The sequence below is a fragment of the Ranitomeya variabilis genome, chromosome 4 (genome assembly GCF_051348905.1).
Source record: "Ranitomeya variabilis isolate aRanVar5 chromosome 4, aRanVar5.hap1, whole genome shotgun sequence".
NCBI lineage: Eukaryota > Metazoa > Chordata > Amphibia > Anura > Dendrobatidae > Ranitomeya > Ranitomeya variabilis.
The window spans coordinates 205581349-205601991 of NC_135235.1; the positions used below are offsets into that span (position 1 = coordinate 205581349).

Below are 20643 nucleotides of genomic sequence, written 5' to 3' on the forward strand. Positions count from 1 at the left end.
GCCCTCCACCTATATGTCCTCTACCGTTATGTGACCCCAACCGCATGATTGCTATGGTTCCTCATTGTTGCTGATTGGCAGCGCTGTAGGTAAACAGCCTAGCGTCTATGGTCACTTGGCAACACTCACTTCCGGTGCTAGCGCACCTTACAGGAAGTGCTAGCGGCGCCATTTGCCTTTCAGCACGGCAGCCCCGGGATTAGGGGACGCCGTGTGTTACCGGAAGTATGTAGGACGATAAACCCCCTTGCACCTTCGTCTGTTAGCGTGTGACGTCACCGGCGCAGTGTGGATACGGACAACGCAGATTGCCACATGGACGGACCACCTGGTGGGAAGTTTGGCAGCATGCAGTAGAACAGTAGGTTTGTCCTATATGTTGCTATGGTTATTTACAGCCGCATAATGATTAAACAAGGGGAAGTGATCATGACTTTTCCACCCCCCTTTTTTTGGTACTTAAATACTAGCCCTATGTCTTTGCCACTCTCTGCAGGATAGCATAGAGGGTAGCAGGACTGCTTGTCCCTCCTTTTTAGTGTACAGGCACTTTTCTCCATGCACAAGCAAGTCCCCTGAAGAATCAGCTTGAATGAAACGCGTCGGGACGTACCGTTTATAGGGAGAGTGCAGGGCATGTTATACAGGGGTAGCTGTGGACTGCCCTTGTAAGGGCAGGAGTTCTGGGGTTAGTGTACCGATAGCCCCATAGGGACTGATATAGGGATTGTCGTCCCTTCCCTCCGGACTATTCCTGGATCAGAGGTGGTCCGGTGCTCCTCAGCCTACACCTAGGAACGGGTGAGATTGTTCCTTTTTTACTATATGCATTTAGCCACCAGTGGCACTGGTTATGTTACATGTGTCTGCTACTGGCAATGTATTGTTTTTACATGCAACTAGGTATATCATGATGCCGTGAGTTATTTATTTATCCTGACCTCAGCTCTTTTACAGGATATATCCTAGTGTTATCTTGATTTTTCTAAAAAAATATATATAGATTAATCAATTAATCCTGATATGGGATAACTGGTCTTTATGGTCACCATACCAATTGTTAAAGACTCTCATCTCATTTTTTATTCACTTGGGTGTTTGGTTTGGTCGTTTTGTGGCTTCAGTTAATAAAAGTTACGTTTTATTTTTTCCACAATTATTTTCCCACTTTTGCTTTGTTATACACTCACCGGCCACTTTATTAGGTACACCATGCTAGTAACGGGTTGGACCCCCTTTTGCCTTCAGAACTGCCTCAATTCTTCGTGGCATAGATTCAACAAGGTGCTGGAAGCATTCCTCAGAGATTTTGGTCCATATTGACATGATGGCATCACACAGTTGCCGCAGATTTGTCGGCTGCACATCCCAAAGATGCTCCATACAAGGCAGGATGGATCCATGCTTTCATGTTGTTTACGCCAAATTCTGACCCTACCATCCGAATGTCGCAGCAGATATCAAGACTCATCAGACAAAGCAACGTTTTTCCAATCTTCTACTGTCCAATTTCGATGAGCTTGTACAAATTGTAGCCTCAGTTTCCTGTTCTTAGCTGAAAGGAGTGGTACCCGGTGTGGTCTTCTGCTGCTGTAGCCCATCTGCCTCAAAGTTCGACGCACTGTGCGTTCAGAGATGCTCTTAGGCCTACCTTGGTTGTAACGGGTGGCGATTTGAGTCACTGTTGCCTTTCTATAAGCTCGAACCAGTCTGCCCATTCTCCTCTGACCTCTGGCATCAACAAGGCATTTCCGCCCACAGAACTGCCGCTCACTGGATTTTTTTTCTTTTTCGGACCATTCTCTGTAAACCCTAGAGATGGTTGTGCGTGAAAATCCCAGTAGATCAGCAGTTTCTGAAATACTCAGACCAGCCCTTCTGGCACCAACAACCATGCCACGTTCAAAGGCACTCAAATCACCTTTCTTCCCCATACTGATGCTCGGTTTGAACTGCAGGAGATTGTCTTGACCATGTCTACATGCCTAAATGCACTGAGTTGCCGCCATGTGATTGGCTGATTAGAAATTAAGTGTTAACAAGAAGTTGGACAGGTGTACCTAATAAAGTGGCCGGTGAGTGTATACTATTCACGATAGACTAAGTCTCTCAGTTTTCTCCATGACTGAGTTTCATAATTTGCTGTCACTTCTTGTTCTGTTGAGATCACTCCTCTGCATTCATCTAACTATCATCACAGACAGGAGTATAATTAAATGTTACACCTTCCGTGTATAGATAACATGAGACACTATCCACGATAGACTAAATCTCTCAGTTTTCTCCATGACTGAGTTTCATAATTTGCTGACACTTCCAGTTCTGTAGAGATCAATTCTCTGCAGTCATATTATTATCATCACAGAGAGGAGTATGATGAAATATAACACCTACTTACTGTATGAAGATGATACATAATCTACTATTCACGGTAGCTTGAATCTTGCAGTTTTCACTCTGACTGAGACTGGTTTTATGCTGATACTTCCTGTTGTGTATAGATCACTCCTCGGCATTCGTCTAATTATCATCACAGACAGGAATATAATAAAATATAACACCTACTGTTTATAGATAACACATTATCCGCTATTCACAATTCCTGAGAGCTTGCAGTTTTCTCTCTCTAGACTGCTGAGCTTTGTGATACACTGATACTTTCTACTCTGGATAGATAACTTCTCTGCAGTCATCTTATTATCATCGCAGACAGGAATATGATGAAATATAACACCTACTGAATATAGATAAGTCAAGATCCACTGTTCCCAATGGATGATGGTGACAGCTCACCTGCTCCTCCTTCCTGCACAGGTCACAGAGCATGCCTAGAAAAGTCTCCCATAGATGTTAATTAACATCTCCAGTCTTTTGTTTCCAATGGTCCATATACAACAATGGTGAGAGCCATGCATGTGCAGTTGCCTCCTCTCTCACATGCTGAACATGGGAGTACCACTAATCATTAATGTAGCGCAATTATCAACGTTCTCCCAGTATTACACTCACGTCTTTTACAAAGTAATGAGAGATAAGCAGATTTTATAAGCATTTCATATCGTTTTGGAAATTGTTAGATGTTTTAGATGATGTAATAAGATGACTATTTTAGCGGAGTTTTCTGGATCACAGTGAGAGATGCTCATAGTTTATTCTCTGTAACCCTTTTTCTTATTTATAGACCTGCCCCAGGGTGCAAACATAACACCAAATGGGCACAATTACTTGGAAATACTACCGGCTACCCCTGAAGAAGTGAGAATGCATGCGACTACAGTGACAGAGCGGTCCATGCAATCCTTACCTGGTAACTTACAGCACTCATGTATTACTGATCCTGTAATATGGGATAAATAGGACGGGATCCCATACAAATACGCCAAATTGTCTGTCTATTTGAGCAGGGCGGTAATTAATTTTCTCAAGGAGCCATGTGAAAGATTATGACTGTTGTGAACGGTTGAACTGAATTATGCTCATTATATATTAATTTTTATCAATTAATATTGAGCAGAATTAAGTCTGCTGACTCGCTGCTCCTGACAATACGTCACCATAGGGGTTATTGTAACTTGTCTTCTTACCTGTAGCAGTGACTCTAAGCCATGCAATTTACTGCTTTTTATAAAGCTTAGAAATCATATGCTCCTGTTATTCAGCCCCCCCACACACAGTATGATGGACCCAACACCACACAGTATGATAGACCTCACAGCCCCCCACACACAGTATGACGGACCTCATACCACACAATATGATGGACCTCACAGCCTCCCACACACAGTTTGATGGACCCCACAGCCCCCCACAAACAGTATGATGAACCCCACAGCCCCCCTCACACAGTATGATGGACCCCACACCAAACAGTGTGATGGACCCCACACTACACAGTATGATGGACCCCACAGCCCTCCCACACAGTATGAAGAACCCCACAGCCCCCCTCACACAGTATGATGGACCCCACACTACACAGTATGATGGACCCCACTCCACACAGTATGATGGACCCCACAGCCCCCCATACACAGTATGATGAACACAGTTCTCTACACACAGTAAGATATATACATAGCCCCCCCAAAACACACACACACAATGATGGTTCACACAGCTCCCCAAAATGTATGATGAATGCCACAACCCCCCACACACAGGGTTATGAACTCCACAGCTCCCAAACCATACAATATGATGGCCCCCACAGCCCCCACACACAGTATGAAGGATAACACAGATCCCTACACACAGTATGTCTCCATAGGACCTCACACACACAGTATGAAGGACCCCACAGCCCCCACACACAGTATGATGGACCCCACAGCTCCCCACACACAGTATGCTGGACCCCACAGCCCCCCATACACAGTATGATGAACAAAGTTCTCAACACACAGTATATCTCCATAGCCCCCCCAAAAAAACCACACACAGTATGATGGTTCACACAGCTCCCCAAAATGTATGATGAATGCCACAGCCCCCACGCACAGCGTTATGAACCCCACAGTTCCCAGACCATACAATATGATGGACCCCAAAGCCCCCACACACAGTATGAAGGATAACACAGATCCCTACACAAAGTATGATGTCTCCATAGGACCCCACACACACAGTATGATGGACCACATAATACCCTTCACAGTATGATGTTCCCACAGCACCCAACACACACAGTATGACGTCTCTGTGAGAGAGGACCAGGGCCATAGTCGTGGCTGAGACTAGTGGTCTTTGCGCACCCTGGCCTCCTGTCACATACAAACAATGTTCTTTTTTAAAGGTACTTGCCTCTCTGTTTTCCGTACTTTCTGGATCTTTTCTAAGCTGTTGCAGGCTCCATTCACATGAATTCACACACAATGAGACACAGTCCAGCTTTAACTTTAAACATAAAACTTTACTTGTTACTGTTCGCAGCACATCCTTATCAGTTACACTTTTAGCATCGGATTCCATACATTCCACATTTCTTACTTTCCCTGCTTCTCCTCTTTCGGCCTTGAGTATGTGCCCGGGTTGCACCGCTTCTTGCGGTAACGCAGCGTTCTCCCTGTCCAAGCTAACTGTGCTTCGGGTTCCCTCAGCCGTTTCACTCTGGATCTGAGGGCATCAGCCCATGTAATGAGTTGCCACATTATGGAGCCACCTGCGTCCCCGTACTATCCTGGCCCTGCTTTCAGCCTTCATCTCAACACTGCTATCAGTCCGCTGCTTAGATATGTTTCTGGCCCAGTGGGCCCTGGATGGCTGGGTACTGCACTTAACGTTGCGCAGCTGCTGGGCAGTCTGAGCTCCTGCACCTGACCAAGCTGCCTGGGCACCCTGGCCCCTACTGAATCTAACTAGGAAGCTGTTCCTACCTTATCCCAGCTAGTTCCTCCTATGGTTAACTATTTACACCACTAATTATGATACGGTGTCATGGGCCCCATCTATTGGGCCAAACAGGGTACAACGCTTTCCCTATGTTCATAGCAAAATATAGCAATACATATAACACTTACATGAAGGTAACATTTAACATGGGGGGAGGGAATATTACACTGTCCCTGTACACCGCTTACATCTCCTTAGCCCCCCCCACACACAGTATGATAGGCCACACAGCTCCCCATGCAGTATGCTGAATTCCACTGCCACCCACCCACAGTGTAATTAACCCCCCCCCACACACACACACACACACACACACACACACTATGATGTCCCCACAGCACCCAACACACACAGTATGGACTACAGAGCTACACACACAGTAGGATGTACAATACAGCCCCAACACACAGTATGATCTCTTCACAGCCCCCATATACACAGTATGATGTCCCTACAGTCCCCCATACAGTGTAATATACCACATAGCTCCTTACACCGTATGATGAATCCTCCAACCCCTTACACACAATGTGATAGTCACTGCAACTCCTTACACACAAAAAAGAGAGAAAAGCCAGCAAGTAGTCCAACATATAATAAGTAATGAACTTTATTGAGAAATCATATCAATATGGTAAAAAGTGGGGAATAGCAGAGGAAAAAAGAGGGCACAACACAAGGGTCAAGATAAATGTGCACAAATATATAAGATCATAAATATATATATATATATATATATATATATATATATATATATATATATATATATATATATCAACTAATTGGTAAAAAGTCACTGAAATGGTTATAGCATAAGAGCAACCAGATACCGGTAATAGTAAATTAAATTTTTTTACTATGACGCCGAAACGTTAGTCGGAGTGGGCGCATCCAAGGGACTCCCTGCACATCTTCAGGTAATGGTTGAATTTGGCAATCTATATATTAGAACTATCATTTGAGTATAGGATTATTACTATATCTATATATCCAAAGCACTTGCACTTTATTCACTTTAATAGTTTACGCTATTTATCACATACTCTGTCACCGTTGTGCCATCTCCAATATTACCTCATTTTTGAGCAGTATTTATTAACCTTTTTAGTATCCATGCACTCTATTGGTATATTTGCCAAAGTTACTATTTTTTTTACGCATTGGCACTATCCGTATCCACTGCACTGAATACATACAAAAAATTTTTTTTTCATATATAATTTTTTCATTTACTATTATCTGGCTGCTCTTATGCTATAACCATTTCAGTGACTTTTTACCAATTAGTTGATATATATATTTATGATCTTATATATTTGTGCACATTTATCTTGTCCCTTGTGTTGTGCCCTTTTCTTTCCTCTGGTATTCCCTACTTTTTACCATATTGATATGATTTCTCAGTAAAGTTAATTACTTATTATATGTTGGACTATTTGTCGGTTTTTCGCTTTTTTTTTTGCATGGTATGTTTGTAAGAGGGTGGTGCTGTTATGGGCAGTAAGGAACACGCTGTCACTTTAAGAGGCTGCACCCCCTTGTCTGGTGTGATGGAATGTTCTGCTTCTCCCCTGCAATAGTCGGTGTGATGAACTAGTCTGGCAGAGTGCAGGTGTGGAGCTGTAGCAGAGTGTGTGAACTGAGGCTGCTGCAGAGAGGACTTTTTGTGCTGAAAGAGAAAAGAACTGTGTCCTGACATAGCTGCAAGAGAGCCACGAAGATACAGAGAAAGGGATTTACATTTACCAGGAGCATTCCTAGGATCCAGAAGCAAGGAGAAGACCAAGTTTCACAGAGCTGACAGAAAGCCGTGCGCACCACTATATTAGACTGCTGGGGGCCCCCCTGGGACTGGAGCTGATTCTCCAACATCACCGTGAGTCTGTTCCTGTTTGGTGCACCTGTTAGGGCCTAGTGTAGGCTTCAATAGTCAGTACACGGGAGCCGTGTGGCCTGCTTAACCCCTTAACGACCGCCGATACGCCTTTTAACGGCGGCCGCTAAGGGTACTTAATCCACAGCGCCGTTAATTAACGGCGCTGTGGAAAAAGTGAATAGCGCCCCCCAGAGTCGGATTTTCTCTGGGGTCTCGGTTGCCGAGGGTAGCCGAGACCCCAGAGAACATGATTCGGGGGGTTTTTACCGACCCCCGAGTTGCGATCGCCGGTAATTAACCGTTTACCGGCGGTCGCAACAAAAAAAAAAAAAACGCGATTTGCCGTTTAATTTCTCTGTCCTCCGATGTGATCGCACATCGGAGGACAGAGAAATGTGGTCCCCGATGGCCCCCAATAGCCCCCCAATACTTACCTACCTCCCCCGGTGCTCCTCGTGTCTCCCCATGGGCGCCGCCATCTTTCTTCCGGGAAAAAATGGCGGGCGCACGCGCAGTGCGCCCGCCGCCCGGCACCCGGATGTTCTTTGGGGTCTCGGCTGCCGGGGGTAGCCGAGACCCCAAAGAACATGATCGGGGTCGGTTTGCACCGACCCCTGCTTTGCGATCGCCGGTAATTAACAGTTTACCGGCGACCGCAAAAAAAAAAAAAAAAAAAGCGATCAGTTATTTAATAGGGGGATTCGGGGACCCTATCATACTCACCCGGGGTCCCTGGGTCCTCTTCTGTCTTCTCCTGCCAGCCGGCTTTTTCATCATGGCGGGCGCATGCGCAGTGCGCCCGCCATCTGCTGCCATCTGCCGGCCGGCAGGAGAAGACAAGTTGGGGCTAAAATTAGGGTTAGGGTTAGAGTTAGGGTTAGGGTTAGAGTTAGGGTTGGGGCTAAATTTAGGGTTAGGGTTAGGGCTAGGGTTAGGGTTAGGCTACTTTCACACTAGCGTTTTTTGGCTTCCGTCGCAATGCGTCGTTGGAGAAAAAACGCATCCTGCAAAAGTGCTTGCAGGATGCGTTTTTTCTCCATTGGCTTGCATTAGCGACGCATTGCGACGGATTGCCACATGTCGCATCCGTCGTGCGACGGATGCGTCGTGCTTCGGCGGACCGTCGACACAAAAAAAACTACATGTAACTTTTTTGTGCGACGTGTCCGCCATTTCCGACCGCGCATGCGTGGCCGGAACTCCGCCCCCGCCTCCCCGCACCTCACAATGGGGCAGCGGATGCGTTGAAAAAACAGCATCCGCTGCACCCGTTGTGCGGCGCTTACAACGCTAGCGTCGGTACGTCGGCCCGACACACTGCGATGGGCCGAGTACGACGCTAGTGTGAAAGTAGCCTTAGGCTTCTTTCACACTTGCGTCGGTACGGGGCGGTCGCAATGCGTCGGCCCGATGTACTGACGCACGTTGTGAAAATTGTGCACAACGTGGGCAGCGGATGCAGTTTTTCAACGCATCCGCTGCCCAGTCTATGTCCTGGGGAGGAGGGGGCAGAGTTACGGCCACGCATCCGCGGAAATGGCGGACGCGACGTACAAAAAAAAGGTTACATTGAACTTTTTTTGTGACGACGGGCGCTAAAGTTATGGTTAGGGTTGGGGCTAAAGTTAGGGTTGGGGCTAAAGTTAGGGTTAGAGTTGGGATTAGGGTTAGGGTTTGGATTAGGGTTGGGATTAGTGTTACGTTTGGGATTAGGGTTGGGGTTAGGGTTGGGATTAGGGTTAGGGGTGTGTTGGATTTAGGGTTTTGATTAGGGTTATGGTTAGGGTTGAGATTAGGGCTGTTTTGGGGTTAGGGTTGTGATTATCGTTAGGGTTGTGATTAGGATTATGGATCGGGTTGAGATTAGGGTTAGGGCTGTGTTGGGGTTAGGGTTGGAGTTAGAATTGGGGGGTTTCCACTGTTTAGGTACATCAGGGGGTCTCCAAACACGACAGCCAATTTTGCGCTAAAAAAGTCAAATGGTACTCCCTCCCTTCTGAGCTCTGCCGTGCGCCCAAACAGTGGTTTACCCCCACATATGGGGCATCAGCGTACTCGGGATAAATTGGACAACAACTTTTGGGGTCCAATTTCTCCTGTTACCCTTGTGAAAATAAAAACTTGGGGGCTAAAAATCTTTTTTGTTGGAAAAAAATATATTTTTTTATTTTCACTACTCTGCATTATAAATTTCTGTGAAGCACTTGAGCTTTCAAAGTTCTCACCACATATCTAGATAAGTTCCTTAGGGGGTCTAGTTTCCAAAATTTGGTCACTTGTGGGGGTTTCTACTGTTTAGGTACATTAGGGGTCTGCAAACGCAACATAACGCCCGCAGACAATTCTATCAAAGTCTGCATTCCAAAATGGCGCTCCTTCCCTTCCGAGCTCTGCCGTGCGCCCAAACAGTGGTTTACCCCCACATATGGGGTACCAGCATACTCAGGACAAATTGGACAACAACTTTTGGGGTCCAATTTCTCTTGTTACCCTTGTGAAAATAAAAACTTGGGGGCTAAAAATCTTTTTTGTTGGAAAAAAAAATATTTTTTTATTTTCACTACTCTGCATTATAAATTTCTGTGAAGCACTTGAGCTTTCAAAGTTCTCACCACATATCTAGATAAGTTCCTTAGGGGGTCTAGTTTCCAAAATTTGGTCACTTGTGGGGGTTTCTACTGTTTAGGTACATTAGGGGTCTGCAAACGCAACATAACGCCCGCAGACAATTCTATCAAAGTCTGCATTCCAAAATGGCACTCCTTCCCTTCCGAGCTCTGCCGTGCGCCCAAACAGTGGTTTACCCCCACATATGGGGTACCAGCATACTCAGGACAAATTGGACAACAACTTTTGGGGTCCAATTTCTCTTGTTACCCTTGTGAAAATAAAAACTTGGGGGCTAAAAAATCTTTATTGTTAAAAAATATATATTTTTTATTTTCACGACTCTGCATTATAAACTTCTGTGATGCACTTGGGCATTCAAAGTTCTCACTACACATCTAGATAAGTTCCATGGGGGGTCTAGTTTCCAAAATGGGGTCACTTTTGGGGGGTTTCTGCTGTTTAGGCACATCAGGGGCTCTCCAAACGCGACATGGCGTCCGATCTCAATTCCAGTCAATTTTGCATTGAAAAGTCAAATGGCGCTCCTTTGCTTCCGAGCTCAGCCATGCGCCCAAACAGTGGTTTACCCCCACATATGGGGTGTCGGCGTACTCAAGACAAATTGTACAACAGCTTCTGGGGTCCATTTTCTCCTGTTACCCTTGGTAAAATAAAAATTTGGAGGCAAAAAGATCATTTTTGTAGAAAAAATGCGATTTTTTTATTTTCACGGCTCTACGTTATAAACTTCTGTGAAGCACCTGGGGGTTTAAAGTGCTCACCACACATCTAGATAAGTTCCTTAAGGGGTCTAGTTTCCAAAATGGTGTCATATGTGGGGGGTCTCTACTGTTTAGGCACATCAGCGGCTATCCAAACGTGACATGGCGTCCGATCTCAATTCCAGCCAATTCTACATTGAAAAAGTAAAACGACACTCCTTCTCTTCCAAGCTCTGCGGTGCGCCCAAACAGTGGTTTACCCCCATATATGGGGTATCGACGTACTCAGGAGAAATTGCACAACAACTTTTGTGGCCTAATTTCTCCTGTTACCCTTGTGAAAATAAGAATTTGTGGGCGAAAAAATCATTTTTGTGAAAACAAATGCGATTTTTTATTTTCACGGCTCTACGTTATAAACTTCTGTGAAGCACTTGGGGGTTCAAAGTGCTCACCACACATCTAGATAAGTTCCTTGGGGGGTCTAGTTTCCAAAATGGTGTCACTTGTGGGGGGTTTCCACTGTTTAGGCACATTAGGGGCTCTCCAAACGCGACATGGCGTCCGATCTCAATTCCAGCCAATTCTGCATTGAAACAGTCAAACGGTGCTCCTTCACTTCCAAGCTCTGCGGTGCGCCCAAACAGTGGTTTACCTCCACATATGGGGTATCGGTGTACTCAGGAAAAATTGCACAACAAAATTTGTGGTTAAATTTCTGTTTTTACACTTGTGAAAATTAAAAAAAATGGTTCTGAAGTAAAATGTTTGCAAAAAAAAGTAAAATGTTCATTTTTTTCTTCCACATTGTTTTAGTTCCTGTGAAGTACGTAAAGGGTTAATAAACTTCTTGAATGTGGTTTTGAGCAGCTTGAGGGGTGCAGTTTTTAGAATGGTGTCACACTTGGTTATTTTCTATCATATAGACCCCTCAAAATCACTTCAAAGGTGATGTGGTCCCTAAAAAAAACATGGTGTTGTAAAAATGAGAAATTGCTGGTCAACTTTTAACCCTTATAACTCCCTAACAAAAAAAAAAATTGTTTCCAAAATTGTGCTGATGTAAAGTAGACATGTGAGAAATGTTATTTATTAACTATTTTTTGTGACATATCTCTCTGATTTAAGGGCATAAAAATACAAAGTTTGAAAATTGCAAAATTTTAAAAATTTTCGCCATATTTCCATTTTTTTCATAAATAATCGCAAGTAATATCGAAGAAATGTTACCACTAACTTGAAGTACAACATGTCACGAAAAAACAATCTCAGAATCAGCGGGATCCGATAAAGCGTTCCAGAGTTATAACCTCATAAAGTGACACTGGTCAGAATTGTAAAAATTGGCTCGGTCATTAAGTACCAAATTGGCTCTGTCACTAAGGGGTTAATAAAGGCCAGGGAGGTTATATGTAGAGTAGCATCATCACTTGTTTATTGTTTACATTTGCTGGTTAGATATATTTTGAGTCTGTAATAGTTGGAGCACTGTGCTATTTTACAGGAAAGATAACGTTTATAACTCTTGTAAATTGTCTTTTACCATTGTATACCCCTGTTTGCATCTTCCTCATTCACTTCGTTCCTTGCCTTGCAATAAATCTACCCTTTGTTGTTTGCACCTCATCTTGTGTACAGTAGTCTTCCTGCACCGTGGCGGACCCCCGGCCATTGCTTCAAGTGGCGCTGCGAGCAGGGTACTGTCACCATGATGGAGGTAGCAGACAGCAATGGCGGGAATGCTAATGTTAATGGAGATGCCGTGGGCATTGGTGGAACTCCTGCAAGGACACTCCCTATGGGCACCATATTTAGTGTGCTATCAAAGTTTGACGGCAAGAATATGCCACTGTCCGACTGGGTGTCCCGGCTGCAAAGCACCCTGAAGATTTATAACATCAGCCCAGACCTCGAAGTGGACATTGCGTTAACTGCCCTAGAGGGAGAAGCCCGTAGAAACGTCTGCCTACAACCAGAACTCACCCGCAGTACCCTGAAGGAGCTAGTGAAGTTCCTGGAAGAGATCTACGGCGAGACTGCTAGCGCCGGACATCTTTGCGCCAAATTTTTCTCTAGGCTGCAGCGGGAAGAAGAAGGAATTTCTCAGTATGCAACAGCACTGCAAGAAGTGTTAGCAGAGGTGCAGAGAAAGGAGGCGGATGGATTTGGCGGCATGGGCTCTAAAGACCGGATACTTCGGGAGCAATTCATTCTGGGACTGCACAGCACATCCTTGAGGCGAGCACTGTCGGAACGTGTCCGGGCAGATCCGGCTCTTACGTTTCGTCAAATCCTGGCGGAAACAGTGGCCCGAAGTAAAGAAGATGCGTCTGGGGTGATGCGTGTCCAGGGCGCCAATACCAGAGGGGACCCAAACCATCAGGAGGTGCTGGTCCAGGTGGTGCAGGACTTGCAGCGATCCCTTGTCAACGTGCAAGAGAAACTGACCCAGATGGAGGGAAGAGTGGGGGAATTACAACAGTCTGAACCACCGTACTCATGCAACCATTCTTCAGCCCCAACGATAAGGGATCAGTGGGAGCAAGCCCCCTTCCATCAGGCATCGGAGGCACGAGGACTGGCTCGAGCTACCCCCCGGGGAGGAGGAGGCATTCAATGCTTGGAATGTGGAGGATGGGGGTACCTTGCCAGAGACTGTCGGAACTATGCTCAAGGTCAGCGGAAGCCGCCGTTAAACTACCAACCCCCGCAGTAGTACGGCACTCTGCGGGGGAGGCGAGAAGAGAGGCCGCTCCATATCATAACGAACACTTGATTGCTGGGAGCCCCATCCTACGTGCTGAATTCGAAGGCGTTCTAGTGGATTGCCTGATAGATACCGGATCACAAGTGACATTGATGCCGGAAGCGTATTTCAAGCAGCATTTCCAGGACAAGGCCAAGCCAAAAAAAGAGACATTGATCCGGTTGTTTGCTGCCAACCAACAACCGATCCCGGTCACAGGGTCGTGTGGATGAATATTCGAATCTGTGGGCAACAGGTTGGGAGAAAAGGGATCCTGCTAGTCCCTGAGCCTATCAAGGAAGATGTGCCTGTAGTACTGGGAATGAATATCCTACATGAAATCGATCGGATTATGTTTACCAAACGGGGACCTGGATATTGGAAGAAGGCTACTACACATAAGCCCACTCAAGAAGCCCTTCAACGACTGATCCGCGTCTGTGGGACGCAGAAGAGTGTGCCATCTTATCAGACGGTAGGGGTCATCAGGGCCCCTGGCAAAGAACCTGTAATCCTACCTCCCGAGCGAGAAACTATAGTATACCTTCCAGTGGGGACTCACCGCAATCTTGACAGGTTGGAAGTGGTTGTTCAGCCTGTGGTAGGCAGAGGGGTGGACCAAGAAGTCATGATAGCTCGTACTATAGCTGTGGTCCAGCGAGGACATGTCCCCATAAGAGCTTTGAATGTGGGCCCCGGGGAGGTCACCTTGCCACGAGGGACAGATCTGGCCCTGGTGTACCTACATAAGGGTGAAGTGGTGAGTCAGAAGGAGATGTATTTATCACCGAAAGAAGGTGCGGGGTGGACCCTAGCAGTTGCTGCAGGGGACGAAGAGACGCCATCCCTGGAGTGGAGTGGATGGGTCATCCTTGACCAAATGGAAGTGGATGTGAAGGCTCTGGGCCCTGAGCATGTGAAAGCAATAGAAACTACGCTGTGGGAAAATCAGGCCGCATTCGCCCATCATGCCGAAGATTTTGGCTGTAATGAAACCATCACGCATGAGATACCGACTGGGGAAGCTCGTCCAATTCGAGAACGATACCAGCAGATCCCACCCAAGATGTATCAAGAGGTGAAAACATTACTGAGGCAGATGCTGGATTCAGGAGTGGTGCAGAGTAGTCAGAGCCCTTGGGCAGCCCCGGTGGTGCTCGTCAAGAAAAAGGATGGGACCATCCGGTTCTGCGTAGATTACAGGAAACTCAATGCCTGCACTGTTCGAGACTCGTATCCGTTGCCCCGCATCGAGGAATCCTTGACAGCGTTGGGGAAAGCCAAGTACTTCTCCACCCTGGACCTAGCAAGCGGATACTGGCAAGTAGCCGTGGCAGAGAAAGACAAAGAGAAAACCGCCTTCATCCTCCCCATGGGGCTGTTCGAGTTTAACCGGATGCCCTTCGTGCTCTCCAATGCTCCAGGCACATTTCAACGGCTGATGGAAAAGTGTTTGGGAGACTTAAATTTTGAGGCTACTCTGATCTATCTGGATGACATCATTGTGTTTTCGGCCTCATTCGAAGAACACCTTGCCCGGCTTGGACAGGTACTTGGAAGACTGCGGGCTCATAACCTGAAGGTGAAGCCAAAGAAGTGCCACCTCTTCAAGAGAGAGATCGAGTACCTGGGCCACATAGTGTCACAAGATGGAGTCCTACCCTCGCCAGAAAAAGTGGCTGCTATCCAGAAGTGGACAGTCCATCGAACATTGAGAGAACTCCAGGCCTTCCTGGGACTTGCTGGGTACTACCGCCGGTTTGTTAAAGACTTTGTGAAGGTGGCGGGTCCTCTTAATGACTTCGATCAACCATTCCTGTTGTACACAGATGGTAGCCTTCATGGACTCGGTGCAGTACTTTCTCAGATACAGGATGGACATGAGAGAGTCATCGGGTATGCTAGCAGGTCCCTGCGAGACAGCGAAAGAAACCCTCACAATTACAGCTCCTTCCGGTTAGAACTCCTGGCCCTGGTGTGGGCCATGACAGAAAAGTTTGCAGGCTTCCTGACAGATGCCAAGGTTCAAGTTCGAACAGACAATAATCCCCTGGCCCATTTTGAGAATGCTAAATTGGGGGCCTTGGAACAACAGTGGGTGGCTCGCCTAGCCAAGTTCGACTTTACCATCCGTTATCGCTCTGCTACCGAAAACGCAAATGCTGATGGGCTGTCAAGAGTCACTGTGGAGACTCCAGTGGGAGATCTTGATGAGCAACTCAAACAGGAAGAAACCCCAGACTTTCATAAGTTTAAGCCCCCAATGGTTGCGGCCCAGTCAAGAAGGGAGGCCTGTGCATTACCCCGGTCCCTGGGGAGAACCAATGAGGAATGGGGACACGTTCAGGATGAAGACGAAGGGCTGAGACAGATGAAATGGTGGGTAACTCAAAAGCGTAAGCCTGGCAAACAAGAGAGAGATGATCTGGACTCTGAAATGAGGAGTGTGTTACACCAGTGGGATAGACTGGAAATGCGAGAGTCAGTGCTATATCGCAAGAGGCAACAGCTAAAAGATATGGAAGTAAGGTGGCAAGTGGTCATCCCAGGAAGAATGGCTCAAGAAGTAGCTAAAGAAACCCACGAATTTGGAGCACACTTCGGCCCCATAAAGACCTACCAATGGTTACAGAGGTATGTGTATTGCCCCCGGTTGGAGTTTGTGGTGGAAGAGGTTTGCCGGCAATGTCGAGTATGTGACCTCATTAAGAGTACCGAACAGAGGGCACCCATCCAAACCATCCAAACTAAGGAACCGCTAGAAGTCTTGATGATTTACTATCTCCTCGTGGGACACTCGGCCCGGGGGCTGCAATACTGTTTGGTGATGACCGATCATTTCTCTAAGTTCGCAGTAGTCACTCCGACTAGAGATCAGACTGCTTAATCTGCGGCGCAAGCCATCTGTCAAGACTTCATCCGGGTGTATGGGTGCCCAAAGCGCATCCACTCCGACCAAGGCGCATTTTTCCAAGGCAAGGTGATGGAAGAATTGTATCGTATGTATGGCATCGAGCGGTCCTGGACCACCCCTTACCACCCTCAAGGCAACGGAGCTTGTGAACGCTTCAACCGAACCTTACTTCAAATGCTGAGAACGTTGGAGGAGGATAAGAAGGCGTGTTGGCCAGACTATCTGCCGGAATTGGTCTGGACCTACAACAATCGGGTCCACTCCACCACGGGTTATACCCCCTATCTACTGTTGTTTGGAAGAGCTGGACGAGAGATCATTGAGCTGAATTTGGAAGCCAGAGGAGCTGACGGAGCGAACTGTCACCACATGGGTGAAAGAGCATCGGCAAGAGCATCGGCAACGATTGCAAACGATACGGCGGTTGGCGGGTCAGCAGCTGCAAGAAAAAGAACATACGTGCCGCAAACCGACTCAAGAGTTACCCCTCCAACCTGGAGATGGAGTATTAGTCAGAGAGAAACGCCCCAAGGGAAAACTAAGGGAGAGATGGGAAGTACAGCCGTACAAAGTTATCGAGCGAGTGTATGCTAACGGCCCTGTCTACAAGGTACAGACTGAGACTGGGGCATCCGCCCCTAGAGTACTTCACAGAAATATGCTGCGACCTTGCCGGTCTGAGGTCTGTTCTATGCCATTGTCGCCTGAAGGTGCTACTCCACTTCCTGAATCTGTCATGCCTGATGGTGAAATCGATAATGAGTGGTGGACCGTCCCTGACACAGGAGGGGGTCCTCAGCCGCACAGAGACGGTAATCCCATGGATGTACCAGTACCACCATGCGAGGACGAGACCAGACAAGAGCTCACAATGTCTCCTGCAACAAGTGTTCCTCTGGAAGATAGTCAAGCCTTGCCTGACAGCCAAGAGCTTTGGAGATCCCAGAGGTCTAATGCAGGGGTTCCACCAGTCCGATATGTAGAACTGTGTGCTCTGTCTGTTTTTGCAACTTTATTGCCTCCTCTATAGGTGCTGTTTCCGCATTGAACATTCCTCCATTACACTTTGACCCTGATGCTGTAATGGCCGAGGATGACCATCATTAACAAGAGAGGCATGTAAGAGGGTGGTGCTGTTATGGGCAGTAATGAACACGCTGTCGCTTTAAGAGGCTGCACCCCCTTGTCTGGCATGATGTAATGTTCTGCTTCTCCCCTGCAATAGTCGGTGTGTGATGAACTTGTCTGGCAGAGTGCAGGTGTGGAGCTGTAGCAGCGTGTGTGAACTGAGGCTGCTGCAGAGAGGACTTTTTGTGCTGAAAGAGAGAAGAACTGTGTCCTGACATAGCTGCAAGAGAGCCACGAAGATACAGAGAAAGGGATTTACAGTTACCAGGAGCATCCCTAGGATCCAGAAGCAAGGAGAAGACCAAGTTTCACAGAGCTGACAGAAAGCCGTGTGCACCACCATACTAGACTGCTGGGGGCCCCCCTGGGACTGGAGCTGATTCTCCAACATCACCATGAGTCTGTTCCTGTTTGGTGCACCTGTTAGGGCCTAGTGTAGGCTTCAATAGTCAGTACACGGGAGCTGTGTGGCCTGCTTAGTAAAGGCTAGGGAGGTTATATGTAGAGTAGCATCATCACTTGTTTATTGTTTACATTTGCTGGTTAGACATATTTTGAGTCTGTAATAGTTGGAGCACCGTGCTATTTTACGGGAAAGATAACGTTTATAACTCTTGTTGTCTTTTACCATTGTATACCCCTGTTTGCATCTTCCTCATTCACTTCGTTCCTTGCCTTCCAATAAATCTACCCTTTGTTGTTTGCACCTCATCTTGTGTACAGTAGTCTTCCTGCACCGTGGTGGACCCCCGGCCATCGCTTCATGTTCACCGATTATGTCCTTTGATTATATCCATGTAAGAACCTATAGATTCATAGTGGTCTCCACTTACCTATGATCCACGGCTATTTATTTTATTTCATGTGTTCTACAGCTATGAGGTTTTTCCTTTAACTCCTTACACACAGTATAATGAAACCCACAGCTCCCCATACCCACAGTATGACAGACCCCACATCCCCCACACACAGTATGATAGACAACACAGTTCCCTGCACACAGTATGATGTCCCCACAGTCCCCCACACACAGTATGATGTCCCCACAGTCCCCCACACAGTATAATGGACCGTACCGCTCCCCACACACAGCAGGATGGACCCCACAGCTGCCCACACAATATGATGGATCCCATAGCCCCTCGTACACACAGTATGATGAACAATACAGCTCCACAGCCTCACACATGCAGTATGATGTACTCCACAGCTCCCTTCACATAGTATGATGGCCCCACATCCACCCACACAAGTACTGACAAATAAGTAAAAAAAAAAATACTACATCTCACCTATCCACGCTCCCCCGATGCTTCACTCTGCGTACTGACACGCTGCGCAGCAGGCACAATCTAGTGACATCATTGCTGAAAGACTCATACACGCAGGAACAGAGAGCTGACAGGTGGACCTGGAGACTTGCACCCACACTAAGTTTTGATTAGTGCAGCTTTATTTTTCAGATTTTTATATATTTTTTATCTGTCTTTGTGTCACCTCTGTTCAGTTTTAGGTTAATATGTGTTTTTTTTAATCTTTCTTAATCGTAGTTCTTCCAACTGAACGGCTACCAGCCAACTGCAACATCCTACTTCTGAACATAGGAAAGATGGTCGACGACTCTGGTGAGAGGATGGAATATTTATTCTGTGATTTTCTAGAAAAGGACGGCACATGATACGAACAATACAGGAGCAGACCTCCACATAGTCGCAATCACTACTTGTTTTGCCCCAGGAGTTCTAGTTTGCAGCTATATGACCTGAGAAACTTTTATAAACTTCATGAAAGCTTTGGGGCTGTCGAAAGTACCAATCAAACCTGGGCAGTTGCCAAGGGCCTTGGGAATGGGGGTGAACCTGGACAATGTTTGTCAAACTGAGGCTCGAATAAAGAACGGCCACCGGTGACTCTGTTGCCCAACGGTCTCAATACACCTGGAAATGGCCCTCGGGCAACCGAGATGAGTGACGGTGTGAGACTCTTACTGACAGATCAATAATCTCTTATCAATACTTTTCTTTTTTCCTAAGATAATCATATCCGAGAAGCCCCATTACTCTGCAGCCGTTGTTCTGCCACCTGTTCGAGTCTTAACAATGTGGATAATGCCAAAGTGAGTGACAGAAAACACGATATGACCAAAAAGTATATGCCCCCTGCACATTACATCTATAGGCTGTAATGTAGAGTTGTTCCCCATTTGCAGCTATAAGGCTCCGGCTCTTCTGGGAGGGTTTTCTAAAAGATTGCAGTATGGTGGGAGGCTGTATATTATACACCAGGGGTAAGGGGCTGGATGTTATACACCAGGGGGCACTGGGGCTGAATGAAAAACCTGATTTCAAGACATGTGTCCAAATACTTTTCTCCATATAGTGAAATAATAACGTATGAAGATCAGAAAAAGGACTAATAGAAAATGTAACATTTCTTTCACCTCCCACTTTATTGTGTTTTTTATTCATTCTTTTCCCGCAGACTTGGACTTGTGTTTTTTGTGCTGCTGAAAATCTCTTGTCCGGAGATACCAGATTTGAGAGCCGAGAAGAGGGAGATGACGTCTATGCCGGAGACCCCCGGTCTGAGAATGAGTACTCATTTGCTGACCAAACCATGATCATTTTCTGCATTGATATATCGGGGAGCATGAGTGTGACCTCAGAGGTGAGCGCTGGGGATCATTTTCTCTTTATTTTTTATCCTTATGTTTATTTGTGCTGTCTTCCCCTTCATCAGCTTATCTAAATTGGGGAGTCTGAAACAAGTCTGTGTAGAAAGGACAGGCAGTGTATTGTATAGCAAATCCTAAATGTAACTTTGCTGTGCTGGAAATGTAATTCTTTAACGCTCCTATTGCAGGTGACACAAGAGCAGAGCAATGACTATAATGTAGTCTACAAATCAAGAATGGAGGTAAAGAACATTATGCACAATGTGGTTTATAGAAGAGCGCCACCTCTGGTGTCATTTAACAAATACATGAGTAATTGATTTGGGGTGGGAAAAATTCCAATAAAGAACAGCAAGAGAAAGGATAGACATGGAGAATGTATATTATAGGAAAAGATGAGCTCTTTCTGTGCTATACAGCTGACACCTGCCTGTAACAGCAGCGATCAGAGTTCTTACATTGCAAAGCTCCAGTTACTGCTATTAATCCCTTAAATGCCGACATCAATTTCTGACAGCAGATTTTAAGGTGTACCCATTTTGTGTGCCCATCGGATCGCTCGCGACATGATCATAGACTGCAGAT

The 20643-nt window shown here is 46.3% G+C and overlaps 1 protein-coding gene across 1 annotated transcript in view; it reads left to right on the forward strand.

The window, feature by feature from the left end:
• LOC143770270 (circularly permutated Ras protein 1-like) overlaps positions 1–20643 on the forward strand; it is a 93816-nt gene that overhangs the window by 46130 nt on the left and 27043 nt on the right. Inside the window, exons 9-13 of the mRNA XM_077259737.1 lie at positions 3182–3307; positions 18935–19009; positions 19418–19500; positions 19866–20051; positions 20247–20300. Of these exons, the coding sequence (XP_077115852.1) occupies positions 3182–3307; positions 18935–19009; positions 19418–19500; positions 19866–20051; positions 20247–20300 (524 nt within the window). The remainder of the gene's footprint in view (positions 1–3181; positions 3308–18934; positions 19010–19417; positions 19501–19865; positions 20052–20246; positions 20301–20643) is intronic.